Raw genomic sequence first — 26,984 nt, 5'->3', positions numbered from 1 at the left:
AAAATTTGATCTCTCTACTTCAGCTACAACCACAATTAAGATGGATGTATCACTGATAAAATTATTTTCCATAAAAAATTCCATATTTGAAATTAAATACTCACTTCAATATCCCAGCAACCACCCCAGCTGTGCAAAGTTCTTAAGCATTTCTGTTTTCATAATCAGTCACAGTGAAACTAAACTTCTTTAAAAATCACAATCACAACGATGCAACGTTTTGAAATATTTTTTTTGGGCGGAGCGCATTCCATCCCAAAGATTCGCACGCTTGAATTTGTTTTTGTGTCTGGTCAATGATAGACTCATTCCACGCCCTCCAACTTGTAAAATGAACGGACATCTTTATCAGAAGTGCAAATTCAGTGTATCTATGAGCAAAGGGTTTGAAAAATAATAAATCATGCAGAGCTTTAAGATCCTAGGTGCAGCTCTCCTCATCAAATTAGAAACGAAAAAATAAAATACAGAAGAGAGCGTTGAGGTTATGCATGCCCTGTCCTGAGACCCCGATGAAGATGAAAACATTAATTGGCTGCATGTTGCTTATCCTCACTCTATGGACGCAACTGTTACTAGCTCAGACAACTGATGTATATCAAAATGTCTGGAATGGCTGTGGGCAAATCAAATATATATATGGTAGCGACTTCCAGCGTAATGTAAACCAGGTTTTGGAATCATTGTCGGGGAATGCTTCTACCAGCGGATTCAATACCTCAAGTGTTGAGGGGCAAAACAGCAATAGCACTGTTTATGGGTTTATCCAGTGCAGAGGAGATTTAAATTCCCCTGATTGCAAAGCGTGCGCTTCTACGGCGAAAGCAATCCTTCTGAATGAATGCAGCGGCACTTCTGGATTCAGTTATTTATACGGTTGCTTTTTGCGTTATGACAATCATAGTTTTTCCAACGATTATAATGCGAGTAGTAATTTTCAGAAAATTTGTAACAGTAGTTCAAGTAATGTGCCAGATAATATTACCGTGATGGCTCTGTCAAAACTTATAGAAAAAATTGTGCCGAAACAAACATTTTTTGCTACAGAGAAATACGAAACAGGTTATTCAGATGAGCCGGAAATCTACAGCCTAGCCCAATGTTGGAATCTGTTGGCAAGTACAAACTGCCAATCGTGCTTAACTGCCGGTAGGTCGATTATATCTGGTCCCGGTCGGTCTGGGATATCCAGCGAGGGATGCGAATCTGGAGCAACCTACTTAAGTATGGACTGCTTTTTGCGTTACGAGACTTATCTCTTTTTCGATACTTCCATCATCCCATTGCCGGCCCCGCCACCGCTCCTCCAGCCGCCGCCGCCAAGGGAAAGTCCTCCAGTATCCGGTATCTTCTTTCACCTATAGTTTACAATGACAAGTAGTATCGTGATTTTGTTCATTTTCTGAAATAAGACAGCCAATTTACAAGGATTTTAAGTGCCAATTTGCAGGAGGTAAAAGATCTAAGGTGCTTGGGATAAGTGTGGGTGTAGTAGCCTCTGTGGTTGGATTAATTACTCTCATAGGCCTTTGGAAATGGAACTTTTTCTCTCGTCGAAAACCTTGGAAACGCATTTCTCGAACCAGAGGTTCTGAAATTGCTAAATCATCAGTGTGCGCTTGATATACTTGTGTCTTGTGAACTGATCATCAATTGTTTCTTTACTGCAAAATAAATAGATCCCTTGTAAATGTTTTCTCAGGGAAAGCAGGAGAAATTGACTTATCGCCTACTATACATAACCCGGATCTTATATTCAAGTACAACATACTGAAAGAGGCTGCGTCCAATTTTAATGAAGAAAACAAGCTTGGCCAGGGAGGTTTTGGATCCGTATTTAAAGTGAGCGCTTATTATCATTGCTTTCTGTCAAATTAGATATTTGGAATGTGCAGCTTGCATGAAAAATATAAATAATTTTGACGTTCACTGATCTGCTGTAGGGGGTTCTACCTGATGCAAGAGAGGTTGCAATTAAACGGTTGAATATAGATTCAAGGCAAGGAGACACTGAATTTCTGAATGAAGCAAATCTTATCAGTTGTGTTCTGCACAGGAATCTAGTGAAATTGCTTGGTTGCTCCGTTAAGGGCTCAGAAAGACTACTAGTTTACGAATACCTACAGAACGGAAGCCTCGACAACATTCTATTTGGTAACGTCTCCCTCTTTAACTACTTAATTACCCTTGATTTGTCCTAGTTTTTTAGTTAACTTGCCATCGTTTTTAATTCATGTTATGCAATCATTGCAGATAGAACAAAACGCCATTTACTTGACTGGAGTCGCAGGTATGAAATCATAGTTGGAACAGCACGTGGGTTGGCCTATCTTCATGAGGAATCTGATGTCCGGATCATCCATAGGGATATTAAACCAAGCAATATTTTACTTGATCATAAATATAGAGTCAAAATTGCAGACTTTGGTTTAGCGAAACTCTTTGGAGAAGATCAGAGCCACGTTAGCACTAGAATTGCTGGAACTTTGTAAGAATTCTCTTTACATTTCAATATCTTGATGTCCCACCTTTATTCAATAAATTATAGGATATGAACCAATTACAAGTCACATATCTGAGACTGCGTTATGTAATTTTGAGGGGGTTAAGATATCTAGATTTTGAGGGGGTTAAGATATCTAGATTTCAATGTGCAGTGGTTACATGGCGCCTGAGTACGCCTTACGTGGACAGCTTACAGAGAAAGCGGATGTATACAGTTTTGGAGTAGTTGTTCTTGAGATTATCAGCGGAAGAAAGAATCAGAGTTTGCCACAGCACATAGAGTTTCTCCTCGAAGAAGTATGGCTCATGTAGATTTCATCTTTAAAGTAGAAATTTGATAGAGAATTATGAATCTTGCTGGCTAATCTTTTATGCTTTGCTAATATTATCAGACATGGAGACTGTATAAGGAAGAAAGAGCATTAGAAGTTATGGATCCCACACTGGAGGGCAGTTATTCGTGTGAGGAAGCGATGAGAGTGATTAAAATTGGTCTTCTGTGCACTCAAGCAGCTGCGTCATTGCGGCCTTCAATGTCCCGAGTGGTGTCGATGCTGATAAGTGAGCGAGAACAACTTTCTTCACCGACCAGGCCCATTTTCTTAGATGTGGATAGTGTCGTCACAGCTAAGTCAATTTCTCCTAACATTATCCATTCTGCAGCTGCCGATCCTTCATCGGGGACCCTGCAGCCGAGGTGAAAATCAGCCAACGTTTAGGTAGCAAAATTTATATTTCTCTATTCGGGAAATGGTAAATTTCCTGACATGCCAATTATGCTTATTTCCTTCTATTTGGACAACAAAACAACAAAAAAGTTATTTAATAAAATCGTTTTAAACACTAATCATTTTAAAGTTTATATTATTTTCATTTATTATCATAAACAGCGTTATTAATATGCTTACATGATGTTGTGTTTGGAAAAATATTGACAAATGGTAGAAACATTGGAGGAAGCCAGTCATTGACTTAATGATTCTTCATTCTTACCCGAAGCTTTGCACATCTTGAGAAATATTGCACTGTGGTTTACAGCTGTGCCAGGTTGTTCCATCTTTTCTTATAGATTACGCACGCTATCATGTGTCGCTAGTCAGGTTACAATTAAGTGCTTCAAGCTCTGCGCTTGAACACTTTAAAATTGTTTAGTTTGGAATCGACTTCATATTTTTTGTTTACAATTAATATTTAACCGCCTGAGTGTCATTGAATGGTGGTTTATAATTGCATAAAAATGTGTTAGGGTAGATAACGTGCTTCTAATTATATGAAAAATTGATTATTGTTTATTTATTTCCATTTAAATTTTCTAAATAATGTTTACAGGATTACATTTGAAAATGTATATATTTTATTATATTTATTTATAATTACTTTCTCGTGCTTAATTTGATTGCAAATATTTAAAATCTGTTGTTAGTGTGACTTACTCACTGTTTTAAGTGCTAGGTATGAAATGAGGTAACATAATTTATTTATTTTTTCGTTTTGAAAGTAAAGTAACTTCATTAACTTCATTCATATTGACGAAAAAATTTACATTTTATATATACAATTTAGTGAGTGTATTCAGTAACTAAACTTCCCACTTATTATAATGGTGATTACATCATATGGTGTTATCACATAGTTTATATGTATTTTTTTTGTACATCACAAAATAGAAAGTTTGATATAATATCGCTATGGCCAGTAACTTGTAAAACAAATATTATATGTATAATAACAAAAATGTGCTATAAAGCATCTAAAAATTGATATGGGAAGATTTCTAAAATTTTAAGATGTACATCTTTTTTATTCTTGTCCATAAATGGCTTCTGGTAGTATTGGTAGTGTTTAGTTCCCAAGTATTCATCTACTTGCCACAACCCCCAAAACATGTGTAGGCCTCTCTTAGAAAGCCTGTCTACAACTCCAATTTGTTCCCTATAAATACGCATGCATGTAAAGGAAATGAAAATTTACTTCGTTCTTAGAATATCCTCTAAAATATGACAAAGGGAAATTTTCCAACATTGTGCAGTCTCATTAACCAAATTCACCACCATCAAAGAGTCACCAAAAATCTTAAGTTGGTCACAACCTTTCTCTCAAGGAAAAGCTATAAGAGATTTGCGAGCTAAAAGTTCTACCCAACTGTTTGAGCCTCTACCTAAACCGATCTTCACATGAAAAGAGTGATCTTAAGTTGGTCACAACCTTTCTCTCAAGGAAAAGCTATAAGAGATTTGCTAGCTAAAAGTTCTACCCAACTGTTTGAGCCTCTACCTAAACCGATCTTCACATGAAAAGAGTGATGCTCAGATAAATGAACAACAACCACCCCCATAAAGCAAATCATCACCCCTAGAAGCTCCATCATAATAACCCCAAGGAATAGTAACATGAGACTCCTCTTGGAAAACAGTCCTCCCACAGCCACGCTCCTTTTGTTGGGGATTTTTCTGTCAAAATCCCAAAAACACAATATATAATGCACACAGAGACAATGCTCTGTTTTTTTAATCTTAACACAGCGAAATTATCAAAACAGAGTATTACTCCCATAAGCTAGGATCTGTATTCATTTAAAAATGAAAAGCCCAATACAATATTCTTCCTCTTCTGCTCAGAGGAATTCACCAAAAGAAAACACACACCACATTACAGTCTGCGCTACTGCATAAAAAAACATTCACGCTATTACATATCTAACTTACATACAAAATCTGAATAGTTTTTAATGACCAAAAATGGAGTCCCATACTGGGAACTACTCGAGGCTGTCCTTCTCGTCCTCTACTGAGTTTCATATTTACTGTGGTTGTTGAAAAATTCAATGTGAAACAGCTTAAACGCAACCTGCTTCCTTCTCGCCCATGTTGTAAATTGAAAGCTTCTGCCTGCTATGCTGTACTGTTCCATGCTCACTTTTACTGCCTCCGCGCCAATTCTCTGTTTCTCCATATATTTGAAAACATATGCAAAACACTGGTAAATCATGAAAAATGGCTTTGGGCGGATTTTAAATATTATACGGTTTGGCTCCGGAAACCCATCGGGTCCGAGCTTCACCTTTGGTGGTAAGAAATCTAAAAGCATAGCCAAACATTTAGCAACTATCATTTCCAAATAAGATGATATATTTCAGAAAATCTCTCTGTTCCTAACTAACAAGATATGCAAGCTAACAATGAGTGGAAGGGCTATAAAATATTTAGTAGCCCTACTTTGGACCTAATACTTTGATATCTCCACAAAATGAAGTCCCTCCCACTTACAATCTAAGCCTAAAATAGCACTACAGGCCGACCAAACTTGTTTTGTAAAGGGAAAATTAACAAATAAGTGTTCAATAGTCTCCTCACTACCTTTGCGAGAAGTTATGGATCCCACACTGGAGGTCAGTTATTCGTGTGAGGAAACGATGAGAGTGATTAAAATTGGTCTTCTGTGCACTCAAGCAGCTGCGTCATTGCAGCCTTCAATGTCCCGAGTGGTGTCGATGCTGACAAGTGAGCGAGAACTCTTCACCGACCAGGCCCCATTTTCATAGATGTGGATAGTCTCGTTACAGCTCACCATCTTCAAGTTCTTAAAGTTAGTGATCCTGACAGAACATCTTCAAGTACGGCAATTTCTCCTAATATTATCCAATCTGCAGCTGCCAGTCCTTCATCGGGGACCCTGCAGCCGACGTGAAAATCAGCCAACGTTTAGGTAGCAAAATTTATATTTCTCTATGGGCGAGGAGTATAGTTATTATTGCTGTTTTCAATAATGAGATTAGCAGACTGTTCATTATTGAAAGAAAATTAGGTTAGATAAGATTTGGTAATGGGAAATGGTAAATTTCCTCCTATACTGATTAAGCCCGCTCTATGCTTATTTCCTTCTATTTGGAGAACAAAACAAAAAAAAGTTATTTAATAAAATCGTTTTAAACACTAATCATTTTAAAGATTATATTATTTTCATTTATTATCATAAACAACATTATTATACCTGCCCAAGTAGGTATATAGCGAGCGGTATGCCGTTGACCGGATATTAATGGTGTTGACTGGTTTTTTCTATCATACATTTAACCAAATTTTCTCTACAACTTTGTACTGCAAGCGGGCATGATAACGTTTAACCAAAGTTTCATCGCCATTTGATTGGGCAAGAAGATTGTACCTCTTATTGCAGCCTAGTTTTAAATTAAGTGATCAGTGCATTAACTTTACCACTTTAACCAAAGTTCAATTGAACAATGCATTAACTTTACCACTTTAACCAAAGTTCGAGCTTTAAATTCATTATATAAATTTTTGAAGATTTTGAGACGCGCTGTTTTTGGAGGCACACACTTATTTTGAGCTGTTTTTGGAGGCACACACTTATTTTGAGGCCAGCTGTGTTTTTCCATGTAGTCGCATTCATGAACTACACCAACTGTACGAGTTTATATAATATCATGAACTACACCCACTGTACGAGGTAGGTGGTGACCGTCTGTGAGTGGTTTTGCGTGACGAGGAAGGTGGTGGACATCTGTGAGTGTGTTTGCATGTAGTCACATTCATAGAGGCGTCCTCTTGTGACTTCCAACAGACTGTATATAGTCGGTTCAATTTGCCTTAGAGCACAGTCACTTCAATTCGCATCAGAAACAGAAGCAAAGAAGAGAAAGACACGAGCATAATTGCATTTCTTCGTTGATCCACTTTACACGAGCGTAATTGCATTTCTTCATTGATCCACTGTTTCACCGAACACTTCCTTAGTTAATTTGCACTTCTTCATTGATCCACCGCGCTTCACCCAAAGCTTGTTTTAATTTACAGTAGGTATCTATCATGGTAATTTGAGTTGACAGCCATATTGTGTATGCAACAATCCCTCTTATCTATTCATAATACTCATTTGTTAATGCTCCTTTACTAGGTCTATTATTCATGGCTTGTAATGTTCTGGTGCATTCGGCGAGCAAGTTATTGGTTATGAAATGTTTTCCACTTGGTTACCGTCGAGAAAACTATAGGTAAGTCATCATAGGTCATTTTTGACCTCTATTGTTCCTCGTTTTACTTCATTTTCTTAATTTTGTTAAAGGGAGAACTTATGAACGACTCTGCAATTCTCTTTCTTCCATACGTGACAGTTAGTGGTTGTTTTATCCAGTTCAAGGTAAGGTTACGTTACTCTGAGGCTTGAAATTATCTCAATGATTTATTGATTTTCCTCACTCGTTGCTGGTAATGGCTAATTAAATTTCCCTCTCCGTTTTATAGGCTTCCGCCCATTCTATGAGAGGAACAACTCCGGTCATATTCCTTTGTTGTCGCAAGTATTTACGTAGAGGGATTACCATTCCACCTGTCAAGGTTCTAATAAGATATTTCCTTATTTTACTTTCCACGGTTCCTTGGTCATATAGCCGCAGTCCTTCGCTAGACATTTAAGTGCTAGGGTCAGCTTTCAATTACTAGGGTTTATCGACAGTGATGCTTGTTTCAATGAAATTTTTTCTTACCCTAAAGAATCTGGCCGGTAGGCAGCGCCATTGTTTCTCCTGCAAGATTTCATTCCAAGTAATTCCATCTGGGTTATTGTAAAATAATATTTTTATGCTTGATGTTATATATACAAAATCTATTTAACTGTTGTATCGGCCCAATCCTTTACTGATTGTAATTGTTCGTTCGACTTACTTTGGACATATACATATATATATATATTTTTTGGCAGTGTATATACTTTTCTAATATCACATATACTTTTATAATATCACTTTCCTCTGTTGAGGAAATTCATTTAAACTGTAATCTCTTAATGATCTCGCAATTTCTTAATAACTTAATTCATACGGACTTACCAAAATAGATAAGAAATGCAGAAGACAGAAGTTTAGACAAACACACGGGAGCTCACAGGTGCAGATCACTAGGAGCTCCCACCGGCAAATGCATTCGCTTCGACCTTATTCATTAATCATCAGGAATTAAATAGATACATAGGCAAAAACAGATTCCTAATTAATAGGAACTGAATGTCAAATAAAGAGAAAATCATAACTAAGTAACCTATTCTCCATTAATTTCTAACATCCCCCCTTAATGGAGAAAGGGATTTTTAAACACACCTAAAATGTCCCTAAACAAATCAAACTTCAGTCTTCCTAGTGGCTTAGTGAATTGTAGTTCCTGTGTCCTTGGACACCGAAGGAGATTGAGATAGCGAATCGAAGGATTCATGCATAGGCGATTGTTCTCCTCTTATTTCTTCAATCATCTTCACAACATGACTCATCTTCGGGCGTTGCTCAGGGGGCACGGACACACAGACCATTGCGATTTGAAGCATGCCCACCATTTCCTCACAAAAAATGAGAGCTTGGCTCAAAATGCTGACTTGTAAGTATAGCGCAGATGTTTCCTCATGGGGAGAATTCCTGATAGACCTTACTCCAAACTTGTCCGAAAAGAAATCAGTCTTGTGAATAGCCCAGAAAAATATCACCGTCATTACTGCAAGGTATGTTCCCAAAACAACCCCAGTTGCAAAAATTTCCTTCAATTTCCAGCTATCAGGCTGAGGGGATGGCTTCACGCGATCCTTAGAAATGGTCATAATTGTACCGTCGTTCAGAATAGCTATGATCAAAACCATGAATGGAGAAAAGTCGAATTGCCATATCAAGGCAATAAGGAGGAAACCCAACACAATACGAATAGTGATTGACACAACATATATCGTGTAATTCTTCATTCTCTGAAAGATTGCCCGACTTGTTAAAACAACACTAATAATAACACTCAGCCCTGGCTCAGTAAGCACAATATCAGACGCACTTCTAGCTGCATCAGTTGCATCTGCCACTGCAATTCCAATATCTGCCTTTTTCAAGGCTGGAGCATCATTAACACCATCTCCTGTCATTCCACAGATATGCTTCTTTTCCTGTAGCCGTCCCACTATCTCATATTTGTGTTCTGGAAACACCCCAGCGAAGCCATCGGCCTTTTCAATCAATTCATCAACAGGAAGAGATGCAATTGATGCATCCTTATTATTACCAAGCAACGAAGACGAAGGGTACATGTTTGTACCCATTCCAAGCCTCCGCCCTGTCTCTTTGGCAATGGCAAGTTGATCACCTGTGATCATCTTTACATTGACACCAAGATTAAGAGCTCGACGGATTGTTTCAGCACTATCATGGCGAGGAGGATCAAATAGAGGCAGCACTCCAAAACTATATACATCTGCTTTCTGAGATATCTTTCTTGTCTCGGCCTGTTCTGGAGCCCTGTATCCCGCAACTCTTGATGCAACAGATGCAGGACTAATAAGCACAGCAAGACCAAAGTCTAAGGTACAAGCATTTCCACTCTTATCTAACAAAACATTGGAAGACTTGATATTCCCATGGGCCAGCTTGGGAGATTTACACGAGTGGTGAATGAAGGTCAAACCACGGACTGCACCCAACTCTATTTTCATTCTCGTTGTCCAGTCAAGCGGAGTTCTCCCAGGACCACGATGCCACTGATTTTCAGCAGACTTATTTGACGCCATCAAGGCTTGCTGAGGCGTACTTTTCACATCCAACTTGTAGAGTCCTCCTATGCGAATACCTGTAGCAATGGGCTTCATCTGATCCAACAAATCTTTAATAATGCAATAAGATTTAAAAAATTCTACCTTGAGGTCCTGATCTGTAATCTTGGACACAGAAATCAGGTTTTTCTTAATGCCAGGAACATACCACACATCAGATATATTCATGATCTTACCATCAGGCAGAGTAACAAGGACATCTCCATGTCCCTTGATCTCGTACCCACTATTATCTCCAAGATAGACTTTTACTCCAGTGTTGGATTCTTTAAAATTTCTGAACCATTGCTTTTTACCTGACATATGTGAGGAGGCTCCAGAATCCACGATCCAAATATCTGATTCATCCTCCTCAATAGCAGTGTCACCCTCGGCCATAAATAGTCTAACATCCAGATTCTGATCTGGGTCTGTATCTGCATCTGCATCTGCTAAATGACCTGCATGCCTTTTCTGATTGTACCTCTCTTGATTTGCCTTCTTCTTGCGACAAAATTTAGCAATATGGCCTATCTTACCACAATAAAAACATTCAGGAGCAGAGTCATTTCTATACGAGGTCATACCTTGTGGTGTCATTTCTGATGTGTTGCCCCTCCTCTGATCAGCCATCGCTCTCCCTTTTGGCTTGAACTTTGTTATCAATGCAAGATCTGGATCTTGAGGCTTGAGAGACGACCTCCTTTCCTCTTCATGTAGCAAAATTCCAGTAAGCTCTTCAAAACTTGGAGGCTTTTCCCTTGCATTCAATCCAGTTATAAACATCTGATAGTCATCTGTCATACCGTTCATGGTGATTGTCACCAGATCATCATTTGCCACGGTTTGACCGATATCAGATAGTTTATCTTTAACTTCCTTTATCCGAGATAAGAATGACGAAACAGACTCATTCTCCTCCATCTTGATTGAGAGGATCTTCTTCCTGAGGAACAAGGTTCGGCTGGTGTTCTTGATTTCATACATGTCTTTGAGAGTGGTCCAGATCTCATTCGCTGTCTTGCAATCCCGAATATGAGGGATGATGCAATCTTTAACTAACAATTTTAGTAGGACCTTTGCCTTCAGCTCCCTTTTCTCCCATTCTTGAGTTGTTGCATTCGTTCCACCATTTGCAACAGTTGGCTTACCTTCATCACCGATGACAATGCTGTAGGTATTCTGACCTTCAAGCAAAGTCTGAAGCTTAAATTTCCAATTTATGTAATTGGAACCATCCAATTTGCTGCTTTCATTTAAATAATCTGCCATCTGAGAATTCATCTTTGAAAAAAAAACAGGCTACCCCGACAACTTAAAAAAAACGAACAACTCTCGATTATCACAACAAATTGAATATGGTTGAATTACAACAGTTGTGAAATACAAATTATGAATAAAAAAAAATCTGACTGCAGCAGATCAGGACCAATTGAACTTAGTGCTGCAGCAAATACAGCTGCTTTGTTGAAGTGCCCAAGGACCCCTCCTAATTCTCCCTTTGGGGATTATCAGACAATCAGGCAGTCTCGTGATGAAGTTAGTTGTCCTAGCCCAAATCTTCCACGGGACTTATTCAGATACAACTATGATCAGATGGTGTAATGAATTTCTCTCCACAGTCTAGTCGTAACCTTTCTTGGACCTCTCACGTTGTCCGCGACCTCTGATCCACACTAATGCAGTGCCTCTGCCTCTTCCTCTGTCTGCACATGGGTGGTCACGATGCGCACCAGTCAACTCCACAGATCCAGTCGGATCTTTATGCCACAAGGTTGGGCAAGCATACCACAATACGCTCAATGTCCTCTCCTTGTTCGTTCGCAGCTCTGCTTGCGATCTGGCCGCAAGATTTCAACACCAGCAACGAGCCACACGCAGATTCAAGATTTCCAACCGAGCTCGAATCTGGTCAAACCTCCACTTTGGCGTAGCGCCCATCCGATGAGCTGGAGAATCCTCAGCACCCTTGCAGGCACAATCAATCCAACCGCTTGACCTCTGTTGTCGATATGCTGCCACGATCTGCTGGGCAGTCCAGACCTTGACCTCCGATGCACAAATACGCAGATCCAACCTAAGCACCTCACTTCCACGCTTCTCCCTCAGCTGGACAGCGATCCACGCGCTCCCACGACGTCGCGTTCCTCAACTCAGCGTAGAGGCCTCTCCTTCCTACAGCTCTGATACCAAGATAAGAAATGCAGAAGACAGAAGTTTAGACAAACACACGGGAGCTCACAGGTGCAGATCACCAGGAGCTCCCACCAGCAAATGCATTCGCTTCGTCCTTATTCATTAATCACCAGGAATTAAATAGATACATAGGCAAAAACAGATTCCTAATTAATAGGAACTGAATGTCAAATAAAGAGGAAATCATAACTACGTAACCTATTCTCCATTAATTTCTAACAAAAATGAGGTATGAATAGAGGCGTAAGTCTTCGAGGAATTATGGAAATCTGTTACTCGGAACAGGAATATGTTACTTAAGACTATGCCCGATTTCTGCCCAACAACCTGTTACCTGGGACTACGAATTTTACCTGTTGTCTGTCGAAGCTTGCAATATAACAACGGAAATGTTTTTGCTTCCTTGACCAAAGGAAGGTCACTGATGTGAAGAAAGTAGTTCAAAATTATTGTACTTGATGTTGTTGTTTCTCGCTGAGAACCTGCCCTTGTACCGCTTTGAAGAAGGATGGTCGAGTGACCCCTAATATCGGTTTGATAAGGGCTAAAGGTGGTCAAGGATGAAGAGAGGGTGCCTTTTTGTTGTGTGAAATTGAACCGTGGATCATACGTCATCATATATTTATGGTGGTTCCTTCTTTATAAAAGGGTTAGGGGAACAACGGGCAGAAGGCAATCCCCCTCCCTTTCGTAATGGTAGTTTTCACACATATAATAACCATTTATAGACATTGTTGTGAGAAGAGAGAAAAAATTTAATTGATGTGTAAATATTCATTTTTAAATCGAATTGAAGTGAATAACTCCTAATGATAAGGGGTATACTAATGATAAAGGGTAATTGGATGAGAACAATGCTGTCGAGGTCAATAAGAACAAGGAGTGAACATGCTAGGGATAGACAAATAATAAAGAGCTCTTCCATGTGCTCAAAGAGCTTATATCATGATACATACTTCTAAACAAAATAAGTTAAGTTATGCATTCATTCATTCATTATCTTACTCCGTTCATTATCTTACTCTAGTAGCTTAATAATCTACGCCAAATCCTCCCAAAAATTTAATTCTAATTATATATATATATATATATATATATATATATATATATATATATATATATATATATATATATATATAATGATCCAAATGGATCCAAGGACACTCTAAGTCTTGAAATCTCTTAAAAATATGCCAAAGATCAAAACAATCGCATGCCAAGAGCCCTTAGAATGACTTATAAACACTATCGAGAGGCAAAAACTAGAGAAAACCGTGAAAAAACAGAGTCTGGGAGATGTAAACAATGGATGCACAGTAGTCGTCAGATCTGGCCAATCAACGGTCTAGATCTGATCAGAAATCGCAATCGGCAGACAACAGATATCGGTGCAGACTACATAACACTTGTGATGGCGACTTGCGGAGTTAATTAGGATTGTCGATCAAGCGTGCAGATCGACGACCCATATTACAATGCAGGATAGCTATTGGAGATTTCAAAGAGCACTTGTAAATGGCCGGGGGCATGAGCGATATGCGATTGCGATTAATCGCACCGCGATATTGCAATCAGAGAGACATTATGAAGCGATCCAATGAACCGGACCCGACGGTTTTATGAATATTATTTCATAAGATTGAGGTCCGCAGAAAAGCCATTTTTAATGCATTTTCGTAGTTTTCATTTATTAAACGAAATGCGAAGGATGAAGGCCGATGCAATAAGCCAGACTTGAAAGGGTTCCTTAAAGCTATTGTACATTATTTCAGATCCGCCATAAGCCATTTTTAATGCATTTTTGTAGTTTTAATGTATTTTAATATAAAGGGGAAATTGACGAAATACGCAGGATTTCGGAGGACCCAAAGGCGGAAAGCGGTTTGGACTGGGCTCCCCCTGAAACCATACATCGGCTGCCACGTGTCCAGGGCGAGGAGACAGGAAACCACCCTCATTGGGCATTTAACCCCCGTACGAAAGGGCCGCCCGAAATGAACCACGACCGTTGGATATGAATCTCCCAGATCAACGGTGGAGATGCGATGTCAGTATACAAAAGACGGACCCAATAGAGGAATAGACCAGAATTAAGGACTTTTGAAGTTCGAAATAAGCAATTTTTGGGTGGAATTTCACAATGTTGCAGCGTTCTCTGTGCAAAACAGAAAACGATTGTTTTTGGGCATTCCAAAGACTTTCAGAGGCCCGATAGCCATACTGTTACAGTACAGGTGACCACCACCCTTAGAAGCATTTAGTAATGATTGCTATTGCTTAGAAAGGGGTCTGAGTGGACAAAGGATGGGGAGACTGAAAGCCAAGAAGCTGAAACGAATAGGAAATGCTGTTTTGGCTTTAAAGGCCATAGCAAATAGAAGACAGAGCAGACAGTGCCGAGACAGAGCAGACAGTGCCGAGACAGAGCTAAGACAACGACAAAGAGTGATTCAGAGAGTCTGTGTACTCAGAGAAAGCTTGAGAGGTTCAAGCAAACTCTTACTATTATATTTGTTGTGTATTGAGTCTCAAATTGAGCCCATACTATTGTAAAAACTCTGCTTGAAGACATAATAGAGAGGCCACCAGTAAAGGTTGGACCAAGAGATGTAGCCCAGGAGTATTGGGTGAACTCCTTATTAAACTTGCTATGTTTTTATGTGTTTGTATATTATAGTCTTTTACTGCTTCATATTCTATGTATTTTGCAATCTGATCGATCCATTGCATAAAATAGCATAGGCAAATCCATGCACATAAGTCTGTAATACCTTATTAATTGTCTTAGATCTCATTATCAGATCAAATGGTATCAAAGCTTTAGGTTTACTAAGGTTAGACAAGCTTGTGCCTATTTGGTGAATGATAAGTAGGTCAAAGCTCAAATTAGGAAAATGAGAACTAGTTGAAGCTAACCCAGAAATTGATAGAGTCTATCCTAAGAGGGAAATGGTAGAAGAAAATCCCTTGGAATCAGACTCTCAGTTCATGGACAGTTTCATGACCATGAGAGCCATGGTAGAAGAAATGTAACGAGAATTTAAGAAAGGTCGAAGTGAAGACTCTTCAACCTCCAAACAAGACAAAGGAACAAAAGAATCTCTTATAGATGGCCATTTTGAAGGCAAAGGGAAAGGAAAAGAGGCTCCTTTGTCCACATCTCCTAATAGCCCTGAAAATAAGAAGAAGAAACATATTTGATTAAATTAGATGTTAAATTTGATTTTCCAATATATGACGGAGAATTAAATGCAGAGAAGTTAGATAACTGGATTAGACAGATTGATGTGTATTACAGGTTGCAGAGCATTGATTTAGACAGGAGTAAAATTCAGCTGGCCAGCCTACGCCTTGGAGGAACTTCCTTGGTATGGTGGGAGGGCAGGACATAAGCTGACTTGAAGAAGCATGGTAAAATTCTTTCTATCTGGAGTGAATTTATTTCTGCAATTAAAAAACAATTCTATCCACTAGCTTATATGCAACAAGCTATGATGAGTTGGCAAACTCTTCGCCAATTAAAAGGGCAAAGTGTACAAAGCTACACCCAAGAATTTAGAAAAAGATCTTTGATTCTAGGCATTTCTTTAGACTCACTTGAAACTTTGCTAAAGTATATAGGTGGTCTACACAGCTATTTGAGGCACACCATTCTCATGTTTAACCCTACTAGCATAGGTGTGGTATCTGTTCAGGCTACCCATCTAGAGGCTAGAGGCAAGAATGTGAACCCAAAGATTGGGGATCATCAAAGCCCGCTGTAAGCAAGAACAAGGAGAAGAGGAAGAAGAAATGGAAAGACAGGAAGGAAAATGCTATACAGAAGGTCAAACCTTCATGCACTCGCTGCAAGAAGGATGGACATGATGATTAACATTCCTAGTCTTTGCATCTGGAGCTGAAACCCAAGACATTCGATGGAAAGAAGAAGAAGACTACTATTGCTATACAGAAAGATTTGGGGTCAGACTCAGGTGATGAAACAACAATTGCAGCCACAGGTATAAAAGGTAAAAATTCTGAAGCATCTACTAGTAATTTTGCACAAACTATTGATAGTGAAGAAAATGAGAGGAAGAGACATAAGCTTTTTCATACTAGAGTTATTTTCAAGCATCAAAAGATTGATACTTTGTTTGATAGTGGCTCACAAGTAAACTTAATTTCTAAAGCAATTGTAAAGACGCTGGGATTACTAACCACACCTCACAAGAAGCCATATCCATTAGGTTGGGTATGTGATAAAGCAAAGCTACAAGTGACTAGACAATGTAAACTTAGGTTTCCTTTTGGGTCAACATTTGTAGATGAGGTTGAGTTAGATATTGTTCCCTTGGAAATATGTGGAATTGTTTTAGGAAGTCCTTACTTGTATGATAGAAAAGCCATTTTATATATAGCTGAAAAAAGTATCAACTTGTTAAAGATGAGATCGAATATATTGTAAGAGCTCATAAACTCAAGAATAATTATACTCTCATCAACTCAGGGCAGTTGAAAAGAATTGTAAATTCATGCAAGCAATTTTTACTGATGGTTGTAAAGGAAAAGAAACCTGATAAAACCAATGTATTTGAAGGCTGTAATGCTAAACAGCAAGCTGATTTAGAAAACGTTGTTTCAGAATATGATATCCTATTTCAAGAACCTAAAGGTCTGCCACCCAAAAGGGAAATTGTACATGATATTAATTTGCAACAAGATGCTCCATTTCCTAACATCAGAATGTACATGTTATCTGCTTTAGAGAATGTAGAGATCAAGAAGCAAGTATAGGAGCTGCTTGAGAAAGGGTTCATAAGACCAAACACATCACCATGCGGATCTCTAATCATGTTGGTGAGGAAGAAAGATGGTTTGTGGAGGATGTGCATTGATTATAGAGCACTGAATAAAATAACGATCAAGAATCGTTATCCCCTTCCTCGCATTGATGATCTATTGGATCAACTGAAAGAAACTGTTTACTTTTCCAAGTTGGACTTGCGTAGTGGTTGGCGTTACGTCAGAGTAGCAGAGCAAGATGAATGGAAGACTACTTTCAAAACAAAGCAAGGGCTGTATGAATGGCTAGTTATGCCTTTTGGCTTAACTAATGCTCCTGCCACTTTCATGAGAGTTATGAATGATGTACTCAGGCCTTTTATTGATGATTTTTTAATTGTATATTTGGATGAAATTCTTGTTTTCAGTAAAACATGGGAAGAACACTTGAAGCATGTAAAGCATACTCTAGATGTTTTGAAGAAAGAAAATCTCTATGTTAAATTATCAAAATGTGAATTTGGTAAAACATCTTTGAATTATTTGGGTCATATTGTAGGGGGTGGTGAATTGAAGATAGATCCCTCTAAAGTTGTAGTCATTTTAAACTGGCCTAAACCCAAATCTCCTAAAGAAGTTAGAAGCTTCCTAGGAGCAACACAGTATTGGAGAAAGTTTATTGATAACTTTTCCTTAATTGTAGCTCCCTTACATGCTTTAACAGGATTGAACAAGGTGTTTCAGTGGGGAGGAAAAATAGCAGAAAGCCTTCGACACCTTGAAAGAAAAAATTAGTACAACACCAGTACTAGCATTGTCAAATCTTCAACAACCATTTGAGATAGAAACCAATGCCAGTGACTATGCCATGGGAGCAGTGTTCATGCAACATGGTAAACCCATATGCTACCATTCTGAGACTTTTAATTCTGTAGTAGTTAATTATCCTACATATGATAAAGAATTGTATGCATTAGTCCAGAGTGTGAAAAAGTGGAAACCTTACTTAATGGGCAAAGAAACAATCTTACATACTGATCATCAGCCACTTCAGTATTTACACTCACAAACTAAATTGCAGCAATCAAGACACTATAGGTGGATGGGTTTCCTACAACAGTTTCATTTAGTCATCAGATATAAAAAGGGCATACACAATAAAGTTACATCAGTAATGCATGAAAGCTACTTTAAACAATATGGTCAAGATATAGACTTTAAAGATGTATATGCAGCTTTAAGTAATGGAAAAAAGGTAGAAGAATTGGATTACTATGTTAAAGACCAACTCTTGTATCATTTGGGAAAGCCATGCATTCCACAAATTGAAAGAGTCAACATAATTAGGGAAGCACACACTTCTCTGATATCAGGTGATTTTGGTGTAAGTAAAACAGTTGCACAGCTGCAAAGGTACTGCTATTGGCCAAGAATGCATGAAAAATTTTCTAGATATGTAAGAGGGTGTACCATGTGTGCTAAAAGTAAGCCCAACAATAGAAAATTAGGCCTGTACACTCCACTACCAGCCCCTTCCCGTCCTTGGGAAAGTGTTTCCATGGACTTTGTTGGGGGATTTCCAAAATCTAGAAAGGGACATGACTATTTATATGTTATTGTGGACATGTTTAGCAAAATGTGTATTTTAATACCTTGTAATAAGAATATTACAGTTGAACAAACATCAAAGTTGTTCTTTCAGCATGTCTGGGTGCATTTTGGGTTACCCACTTCCATAGTATCTGATCGAGACTCCCGATTTGTTGGGAAGTTTTGGTCAAGTCTGTGGGAATTGATGGACACTAGACTGAAGAAGAGCACAACCTTTCACCCACAAACATATGGCCAAACAGAGGTAGTCAACAGGATAGTGATCTAGTTGCTCAGGGGTTATTGCAACAAGCATCCTAAGCTTTGGGATGAACATTTATGTTATGTGTAACATGCTTACAACCATGCTAAACATTCTTCTACATAGAGATCTCCTTTTGAGACCTGTTTTGGTTTTATACCAAGGTCTCCCTTGGATTTTGTCTTTGAAAAAGACATAGCAGTTGCTAGACATAGTGATGTGGACAAAGCAACCAGGTTCATCAAACAAATCCAAGAAATTCACTAGGCAGTGTAGGAACCACTGGAAAAGAGCCAAGCCAAATACAAGGCAAGGCATGATAAACATCGGGTGGAGCACAACTTCCAAGTTGGTGATCAAGTCTGGCTGTATATCAGCAAGGACAAAATGCAAGGTGAAGGAAAGAAGCTGAAGCCAATAAGGTATGGGCCTTTTAAGGTACTTGAAAAAATTGGTGAGAATGCTTTCCGCCTTGATCTGCCAGCATACATGCACATCTATTAAGTGGTAAATGCAGAAAATTTAAGATTGTTTGAACCTTCATTAATTAAAGATCCTGAAGAGCAAAGTCAATTAACTTCTACTGATGATCTGTTGCCTGAATATCTTAATGAGTTGCAGGAAGATATAGTTCTGGATAAGAAGGTGAGAACTATGTGCTGAGGGGATGTTGAGTACCTAAGAATTGGACTCAAAAGTTCAAAACCCAGTAGTGGAAAATGGATAGAGATTGGGCAAGTGAGGCAGTTGTATCCTCACTTGAGCGACTTGAAAACTAACTTTTGGTGGTCCAAAATCCTTTTTCAATGGGAAGGCGTGATCCAAATGGATCCAAGAACACTCTCTAAGTCTTGAAATCTCTTTAAAACATGCCAAAGATAAAAAAAATTGCATGCCAAGAGCCCTTAGAATGGCTGAAAAACACTATTGGGAGGAAAAAAACCAGAGAAAACCATGAAAAAACAGAGTCTGGGAGGTGTAAACAATGGATGCATAGTAGCCGTCAGATCTGGCCGATCAATGGTCCAGATTTGATCGGCAATCACAATCGGTAGACAACGGATATCGATGCAGACTACATAACAATTGCGACGACGACTGGCAGAGTTAATTAGGATTGTCGATCAAGCACATAGGTTGACGGTCCATATTACATCACAAGATCACTATCAGAGATTTCAAAGAGCACATGCAAATGCCTCGGGACATGAGTGATATGCGATTGCGATTAATCGCATCGTGATATCACAATCAGAGAGAGATTATGAAGCAATCCGATCAAGTGGACCCGACGGTTTTATGAATATTATTTCATAGGATTGAGGTCCGCAGAAAAGCCATTTTTTATGCATTTTCACAGTTTTCGTTTATTAAATGAAATGTGAAGGATGAAGGCCGATGCGATAAGCCAGACCTAAAAGGGTTCCTTAAAGCTATTACACATTATTTCAGATTTGCCACAAGCCATTTTTAATGCATTTTCGTAGTTTTAATGTATTTTAATATAAAGGGGAAATTGATGAAACAGGCAGGATTTTGGAGGACCCAAAGGCGGAAAGTGGTGGGCTCCAGTATTGTAGCAATAATGCTACAACTCCTGGAGCTTCCTATCTCTAATTTTATCAACCCGGTCGTTCGTACAAACTTGGAAGCGACGGTGCTGTATGCACAAGTACTAGCTCTTGTCGCAACTGTCACTTGGTCAGCTGGCACAAGTCCGCTAGGGCTCAAGCCAACTTCTATATGCTCTCAGAAGAAGCTTGCTAAATGATGGACGAAGGCTATCTCAAAGGAAATTTATCTACTTTGCAAAAATGAACTGAAAGCCAACCAAAACGTGGAAACCCTAGTAAACCCTAATCTGACTAGTTTAACCTCTATGATGCAATAGCGAGAGTGCAAACTTCTAGAAATGATGCCATTACTGCTAGTGATATGAAATGCATGAACTTAAACTACCTCCATTGAAAAGAACATTTTTTTTGTATTTTTTCTTAAATGGTTGGAGTGATTATGATTTTGTTTCTTATTAGGGTTTGGCTGTGCAGAGGTGGTTTGAAGGGAAGGAAAGCTTGGGAAAGGTCAGGGGGGCTAGGAGAGGTCCCAGGGGATCCCTAGCATCAGTCCACAGAAGTCTACAACGTTCAGGTGTTGGAAATAATACTGAGAGGGGGGGTGAATCAGTATTATCTAACTCCTTTAATAAATCTTCCTTATTTGATCTTTGAATTATTTTTGCATGTCAGTACCATAAAAATAATGAGCATGAACAAAGAAAAACAGATAGTCACACCAAAGAACACAAGATGTAAGGTGGAAACCCAATGTGGGTGAAAACCACCTGCTGCAATATGTCTCTATCTTCTTTCAAATTAGAAACTCCTTTTACAATGATTTTGTACTGGTGCAGTGCTTTACCAGTACGCAGGCTGCAACCTGCAGAGAGCTACAACTCTCTCTCTCTCTCGTTTTCCAGTCTACTCCTGGAAGGGAGCTACAACCCCCTACTTCTTTTCATAAAGCATCAAATGATCATCAAGTACATAACAGTTACAATGCACTACAGTTATCAGATTAGTAATAACAGAACTAACCCAGAACACCTTATCAACAGAGAAATTCAATCAACAGAACATCTTAAGACAGAGACGCAATTTTCCCTTCTGTGGCCTGCGTCGAGACGCAGTTCACCTTCTGCTCTCCTGCGTCCACCCGCAAAGATCCTTCTGCTGCGCCGCGTGCCCACGCACTGTTCCTTCAACTGCTCTGCGTCCTGTTGCTGCAGGGACGCACCCAGAAACACTATCGCGCCGCGTCTTTTTGCTGTAGGGACGCACCCAGAAATGCTATCGTGCCGCGTCCTTTTGCTTCAGGGACGCACCTGAACCTTAGTCGCTCTGCGTCCCCACGCAGGTCTCCTGTTACTGTACTGCGTCCCGGACGCACCTGAACTTAGTCTGCCCTGCGTCCCCACGCAGGTCTTCTGTTACTGCACTGCGTCCCCACGCAGCTTTTCTGATAAACACCTGCGACCTTCTGATTAGGGCTGAATAGACAGTCCACTAGAGTGGTACAGATACTCAGATCTGATCATGCGCTCGAGAGATCACCCTTCACAGATTCGCCTTCAACTTCCTTTTCATATAGATCAAGATTTTAAGACCATAACCCAATATTTCAGATCTAAAGATATTCAATTGCCAAAAGATACTTAGCCAAGTGATCTCCTTTGCTTTATATAGGCAAGCTCCTCCTCAAATCATGGAACAATACCACGAGCCGACACCATAATAACACAATACCGTCGGCTAGATACCAAGAGTAAAACACAAGAAACCCCCACGTGTGCTTTTCTCTGCCTTGAAATGTGTGCACTGGGTGGACGCACCTCCTGAATGGCTGACCTGCGTCTCTGGACGCAGTCCCTGCATGGTGTACCTGCGGGTACGCACCTTCTGAACTGATTTCCTGCGTCCTTCTTAATTTTTCAATAAATTGAGAGCCTTGTCATGGGAGTTGCCATCAAGTACAACATCTGTAACATATAGCCATACCAGAAAACATAATGCCAACAATCTCCCCCTTTGGACTTGATGGAAACCTTACAAACTTCAGCTTCATTCTCCCCCTTTGACATCAAGGGCAAAGGGGTATGCTCCCCCTAAGCTCATGCTCCCCCTGAAAAAGGAACCAGATCTGCAACAAAGAACCATAATCCACCATGAAAGAGATAGAGACATATTGCAGCTATTTCCAAGATCTCCTTCTGACCATCCTCCATAATGCCAACAATGCATTATATGCTCCCCCTGAACCTGTACCATCAATCAGAAAAGGTTCAACAATAAGATGATGCATCAACAACCCCCAGCTTTTGCCTGAGGTATTCAAAAGTGTCCCTGGGCAATGGCTTGGTGAGAATATCAGCAACTTGTTCCTTAGAAGGAACATACTCCAACTTGACCTTTTGTTCAAGTACTTGTTCCCGGAGAAAATGGTACTTGATTGGTATATGCTTGGTTTTTGAATGCATAACAGGATTCTTTGAGATGCTGATTGCACTTGTGTTATCACATAAGATGGATATTGGTGGTGTACAAGTGATTTGAAAATCCTGCAAAGTCTGCATCATCCAAAGGAGTTGGGTGCAACAAGATGCAGCAGCAACATATTCCGCTTCAGCTGTAGACAAGGCAATTGAACTCTGTTTCTTGCTGAACCAAGATACCAGTCTGGAAACCATAAAGAACGCACCACCACTTGTGCTTTTCCTGTCATCCACGCTTCCGGCCCAATCTGCATCTGTATAAGCATGAAGAGTAAGATCTGTATCTCTAGGATACCATAAGCCATAATTTTGAGTCCCTTGAAGATATTTGAAAATTCTCTTCACTGCCTGAAGATGAGTCTCCTTCGGATTTGCCTGAAATCTTCCAGCTATTCCAACTGCATGCATGATGTCCGGTCGGGTACCTGTCAAATAAAGTAAACTTCCAATCATAGATCTGTAGGTTGGTTGATGTACTGCTGCAGATTCATCATTTGCACTGAGACTACATCCTGTGACCATGGGTGTACATACTGGTTTTGCATCTTCCATGCCATATTTCTTCAAAATCTGTTTGAGATACTTGGTTTGAGATAAAAAGATTCCTCCTTCCTTTTGTTGGATTTGCAAACCAAGGAAATATGTCAGTTCTCCTAGCAAGGACATTTCAAATTCTTTCTGCATGACCAAGGCAAAGCTTTGACTCATAGCTTCTTCATTGCTGCCAAAAATAATGTCATCTACATACACAACAAGTATTAGCAATTTGTCATTTTCAACTTTTATATAAAGACTGCTATCTGCTGAACCTTTTGAAAAACCTTGTTGATGAAGATATTTGTCCAAGCGGTAGTACCAAGCCCTTGGAGCTTGTTTGAGACCATAGAGGGCCTTTTTCAATCTGCATACAAGGTTTGGATCATTTCCAAGAATGAACCCATCTGGCTGTTCAATGTATACTTCTTCTTCCAAGTCTCCATTCAGAAAGGCTGATTTCACGTCCATTTGAAATACTTTGAAGTTTTGAAAACTTGAGAGAGCAAGAAACATTCGGATGGCCTCAAGTCTTGCAACAGGAGCAAAGGTTTCTTCAAAGTCTATTCCTTCTTGCTGCGCATACCCTTTACAAACAAGTCTGGCTTTGTTTCTAATTACTTCTCCATTTTCATTCAATTTGATTTTGAAGACCCATTTTGTCCTGATAACATTCTTATCTTTTGGTCTAGGAATCAGCTCCCAAGTGTTGTTCTTTTCGATCTGCTCAAGTTCTTCATCCATTTCCTTCACCCAACATTCATCTTTTCATGCCTCTTTCACATTTTTTGGTTCAGTCGAGGAGAGTAATGCTAAATAGCTTGAAGCTTCTGCAACTGTTCTTCTAGTTTGTACACCTGCTTCTTTCTGTCCCATAATCTGAGATTCTGGATGGTTCTTCTGAACATATCTGGATGGAGTCTTTTCTTCTATTCTTGTTTGCTCCTCTGGTTCTTCTTGAGGTTCTTCTTGAGATTCTTCTTCTTCATCATTCTGTCTTTGAGGGTAGCCTTCATCTTCTTCGATGTCTTCACGATGTACTTGCCTAGGAATGTATCCCTTCTCATCAACAACTACATCAATGCTGTCAACAATTCTGCCAAGTCTTTTATTGTAGCATTTGTATGCTTTGCTATATGGAGAGTAACCAAGAAGAATGCCTTCATCTGCTCTAGGTTCAAGTTTGCCAAGCTGCTCATCAGTATTCTTAATATAGCATTTGCTCCCAAAGATTTTGAAGTGCTTTACCGAAGGAGTCCTACCACTCCAAATCTCATGAGGAGTTTGAGTGCTGTTCACCCGGACATTTGTTTTGTTGAGAATAACAACCGCACCATGTGCAGCTTCACCCCAGAAAGTTGCGGGAGTTCCTGATTCATCAAGCATAGCACGAGCCATTTGTTGGATTGTTCTGTTCATTCTTTCCACAACTCCATTTTGCTGGGGAGTTCTTGCTGTAGAGAATTCTCTTCTTATCCCATGTTCTTCACAGAAATCAAAAAATTCATTTGAAGTAAATTCCCCACCTCTGTCGGATCTGAGGCACTTAATTTTGTGACCTGATTCATTTTCAACCAAGGCTTTGAAGGATTTGAATTTTTCGAATGCTTCATCTTTGTGCTTCATAAGTCCTAACCAGACAAACCTGGAGAAATCGTCAATGAATAATATCAAGTATTCTTCTCCTCGAGGTGTTCTTTTTCTGAAGGGACCGCATGTATCTGTATGTACTAGCTCAAGAGGCATGCTAGCTGATCCTTCTTTCTCTGAAAAGTTAGTTCTGGTTTGTTTTCCAAACTGACATGATTTGCATAAGGTGTTGTCAGGAATTTTGATATCTGGAAGATCGCGAACTGCCTGATATTTGCATGCTTTCCTTATTTGTGAGAAACTTATATGTCCCAACCTTCGATGCCATAACCAGTGCTATTCATCCTTGCTCAGATAGCATTGTTGTTGTCCTTCTTCAAATATGTACAGATTATTTGGAGTTCTTTTGCCTTTGATCACTGTTTTACCTGTATCAAGATCACGAACAAGACATCCATTTGATCTGAATATAACCTCGGTTCTTTGATCACACATCTGGCTGACACTTAGAAGATTATGCGTCAATCCATCAACATACAAAACATTTCCAGCCTTGACCTTTTCTTTTAACTGAGCAATGCCCTTTCCTTTTATAGTTGCAGGAGTATCATTTCCAAAAGAGACTTTCTTTCCCTTTTCTAGAGCAGAATAAGATTCAAGTTTTTCTTTATCACCTGTCATATGCTTCGAACATCCACTGTCAATGTACCATAGATTTTCCTGTCCCTCTGCATAAAATGCTATCCCACATCTTTCTGTTTGAGGTTCCTTTATTCTCCATGTTTTGGTGCTTGAGGCTTGTTCCTTTTTCTGCTGAAACCTGCTCCTGCATTCAGATTCTTCATGACCAAAGTTATTGCAAATAGAACATTTGACTTCATTTTCAAGAATCGAAAACTTGTTATAGGTCCTTTTTGTAATCCCTGTCATACTTCTTTGTTTTTGAGCTTCCCTAGTCATGATTGTTTTATATGCAACACATTGAGCTGCTTTGTGACCAAAGTTATGGCAAGAAAAGCATTGTCCATTGAAGAAACTTCTGCGGTTATCGAGTCTACCAGCCAATTGATTGTAATTTCTATTTTCATCTATTCTTGAACCAAATTGAGAAGATTTTACCTGTGGCTGGTTGTAGCTTTTGTTCACCCTTAAGATGGATTGCCCCTGATAGTTTCTGTTTGTAATTCGTCCCTGCTTTACCTGATGATCTTCATTGTTCTTTTGCTCATTTCTTCTTGCTGCATCAAGATAACTCTTTGAGGTGGATGCTTGAGAGGTTTCTCCATTGTAGCCCAGACCTGTCTTGTTTAGAGGAGACCGCTGCACATTGATAATCTTATCCAAAGTTTCAGATCGTTTGACAAACTTAATATTAATAGCTTTTGTTTTCTCAATCTCTTTTCTAAGACCAACAATTTCTCCTTCTAGTTTTTCAAGATGTTTTTCCTTTTCATCAATTTGAAATTGTAGAGTATCAATGATCACATTCTTTTCTTCTATACATCTCTTGAGTCTAGTAATTTCATCATAAAGGTTATCCACATCTATAGCATCCATATAATCATCATCTTCAAATGCCATTAACAACTTATATTCATTACCTCGTTCATCTTCATCACTGTTCGATAGACCATCACTATCTTCATGGGTGTAGTAGCTTTTCTTATTTGCACTTTGTTTCTTGTTCCATCTAGCAGGTTCCTTTCCTTTATCCTTATAAGGACATTTTGCAGCATAATGACCTACTCTTCCACAAGCAAAGCATTTAAAAGGTAACTTACCTCTGAACCTTCCAGAACCTCTTTGAATATTTCTGACAAAATTTGATTCTTCTTCCTCTTCTTCTGGGACGTGGCTTGCTTCATAATAATCTTCTTTACCTGATGCCTTGAAAGCAGCTTCTCTTCTGTCTGATGGACCTCCCTT

General features: G+C 39.2%; 1 protein-coding gene across 1 annotated transcript; it reads left to right on the top strand.

Moving 5' to 3' along the window:
* The first annotated feature begins 447 nt into the window (after window positions 1–447).
* LOC149256369 (cysteine-rich receptor-like protein kinase 2) lies at window positions 448–3,340 on the top strand. The gene is made up of 7 exons (XM_089457412.1): window positions 448–1,344; window positions 1,451–1,588; window positions 1,703–1,842; window positions 1,944–2,154; window positions 2,254–2,488; window positions 2,658–2,802; window positions 2,898–3,340. Exons 1-7 carry the CDS (start codon window positions 492–494, stop codon window positions 3,204–3,206), a joined length of 2,031 nt encoding a protein of 676 aa, XP_089313538.1. The 5' UTR covers window positions 448–491; the 3' UTR covers window positions 3,207–3,340.
* Window positions 3,341–26,984: the final 23,644 nt, after the last annotated feature.

Source organism: Pinus tabuliformis, chromosome 7 (genome assembly GCF_031772625.1).
Source record: "Pinus tabuliformis cultivar Carrire ecotype Pingquan chromosome 7, CPIR1, whole genome shotgun sequence".
Taxonomy (NCBI): Eukaryota; Viridiplantae; Streptophyta; class Pinopsida; order Pinales; family Pinaceae; genus Pinus; species Pinus tabuliformis.
This window is presented reverse-complemented; position numbering and strand designations above follow the sequence as displayed.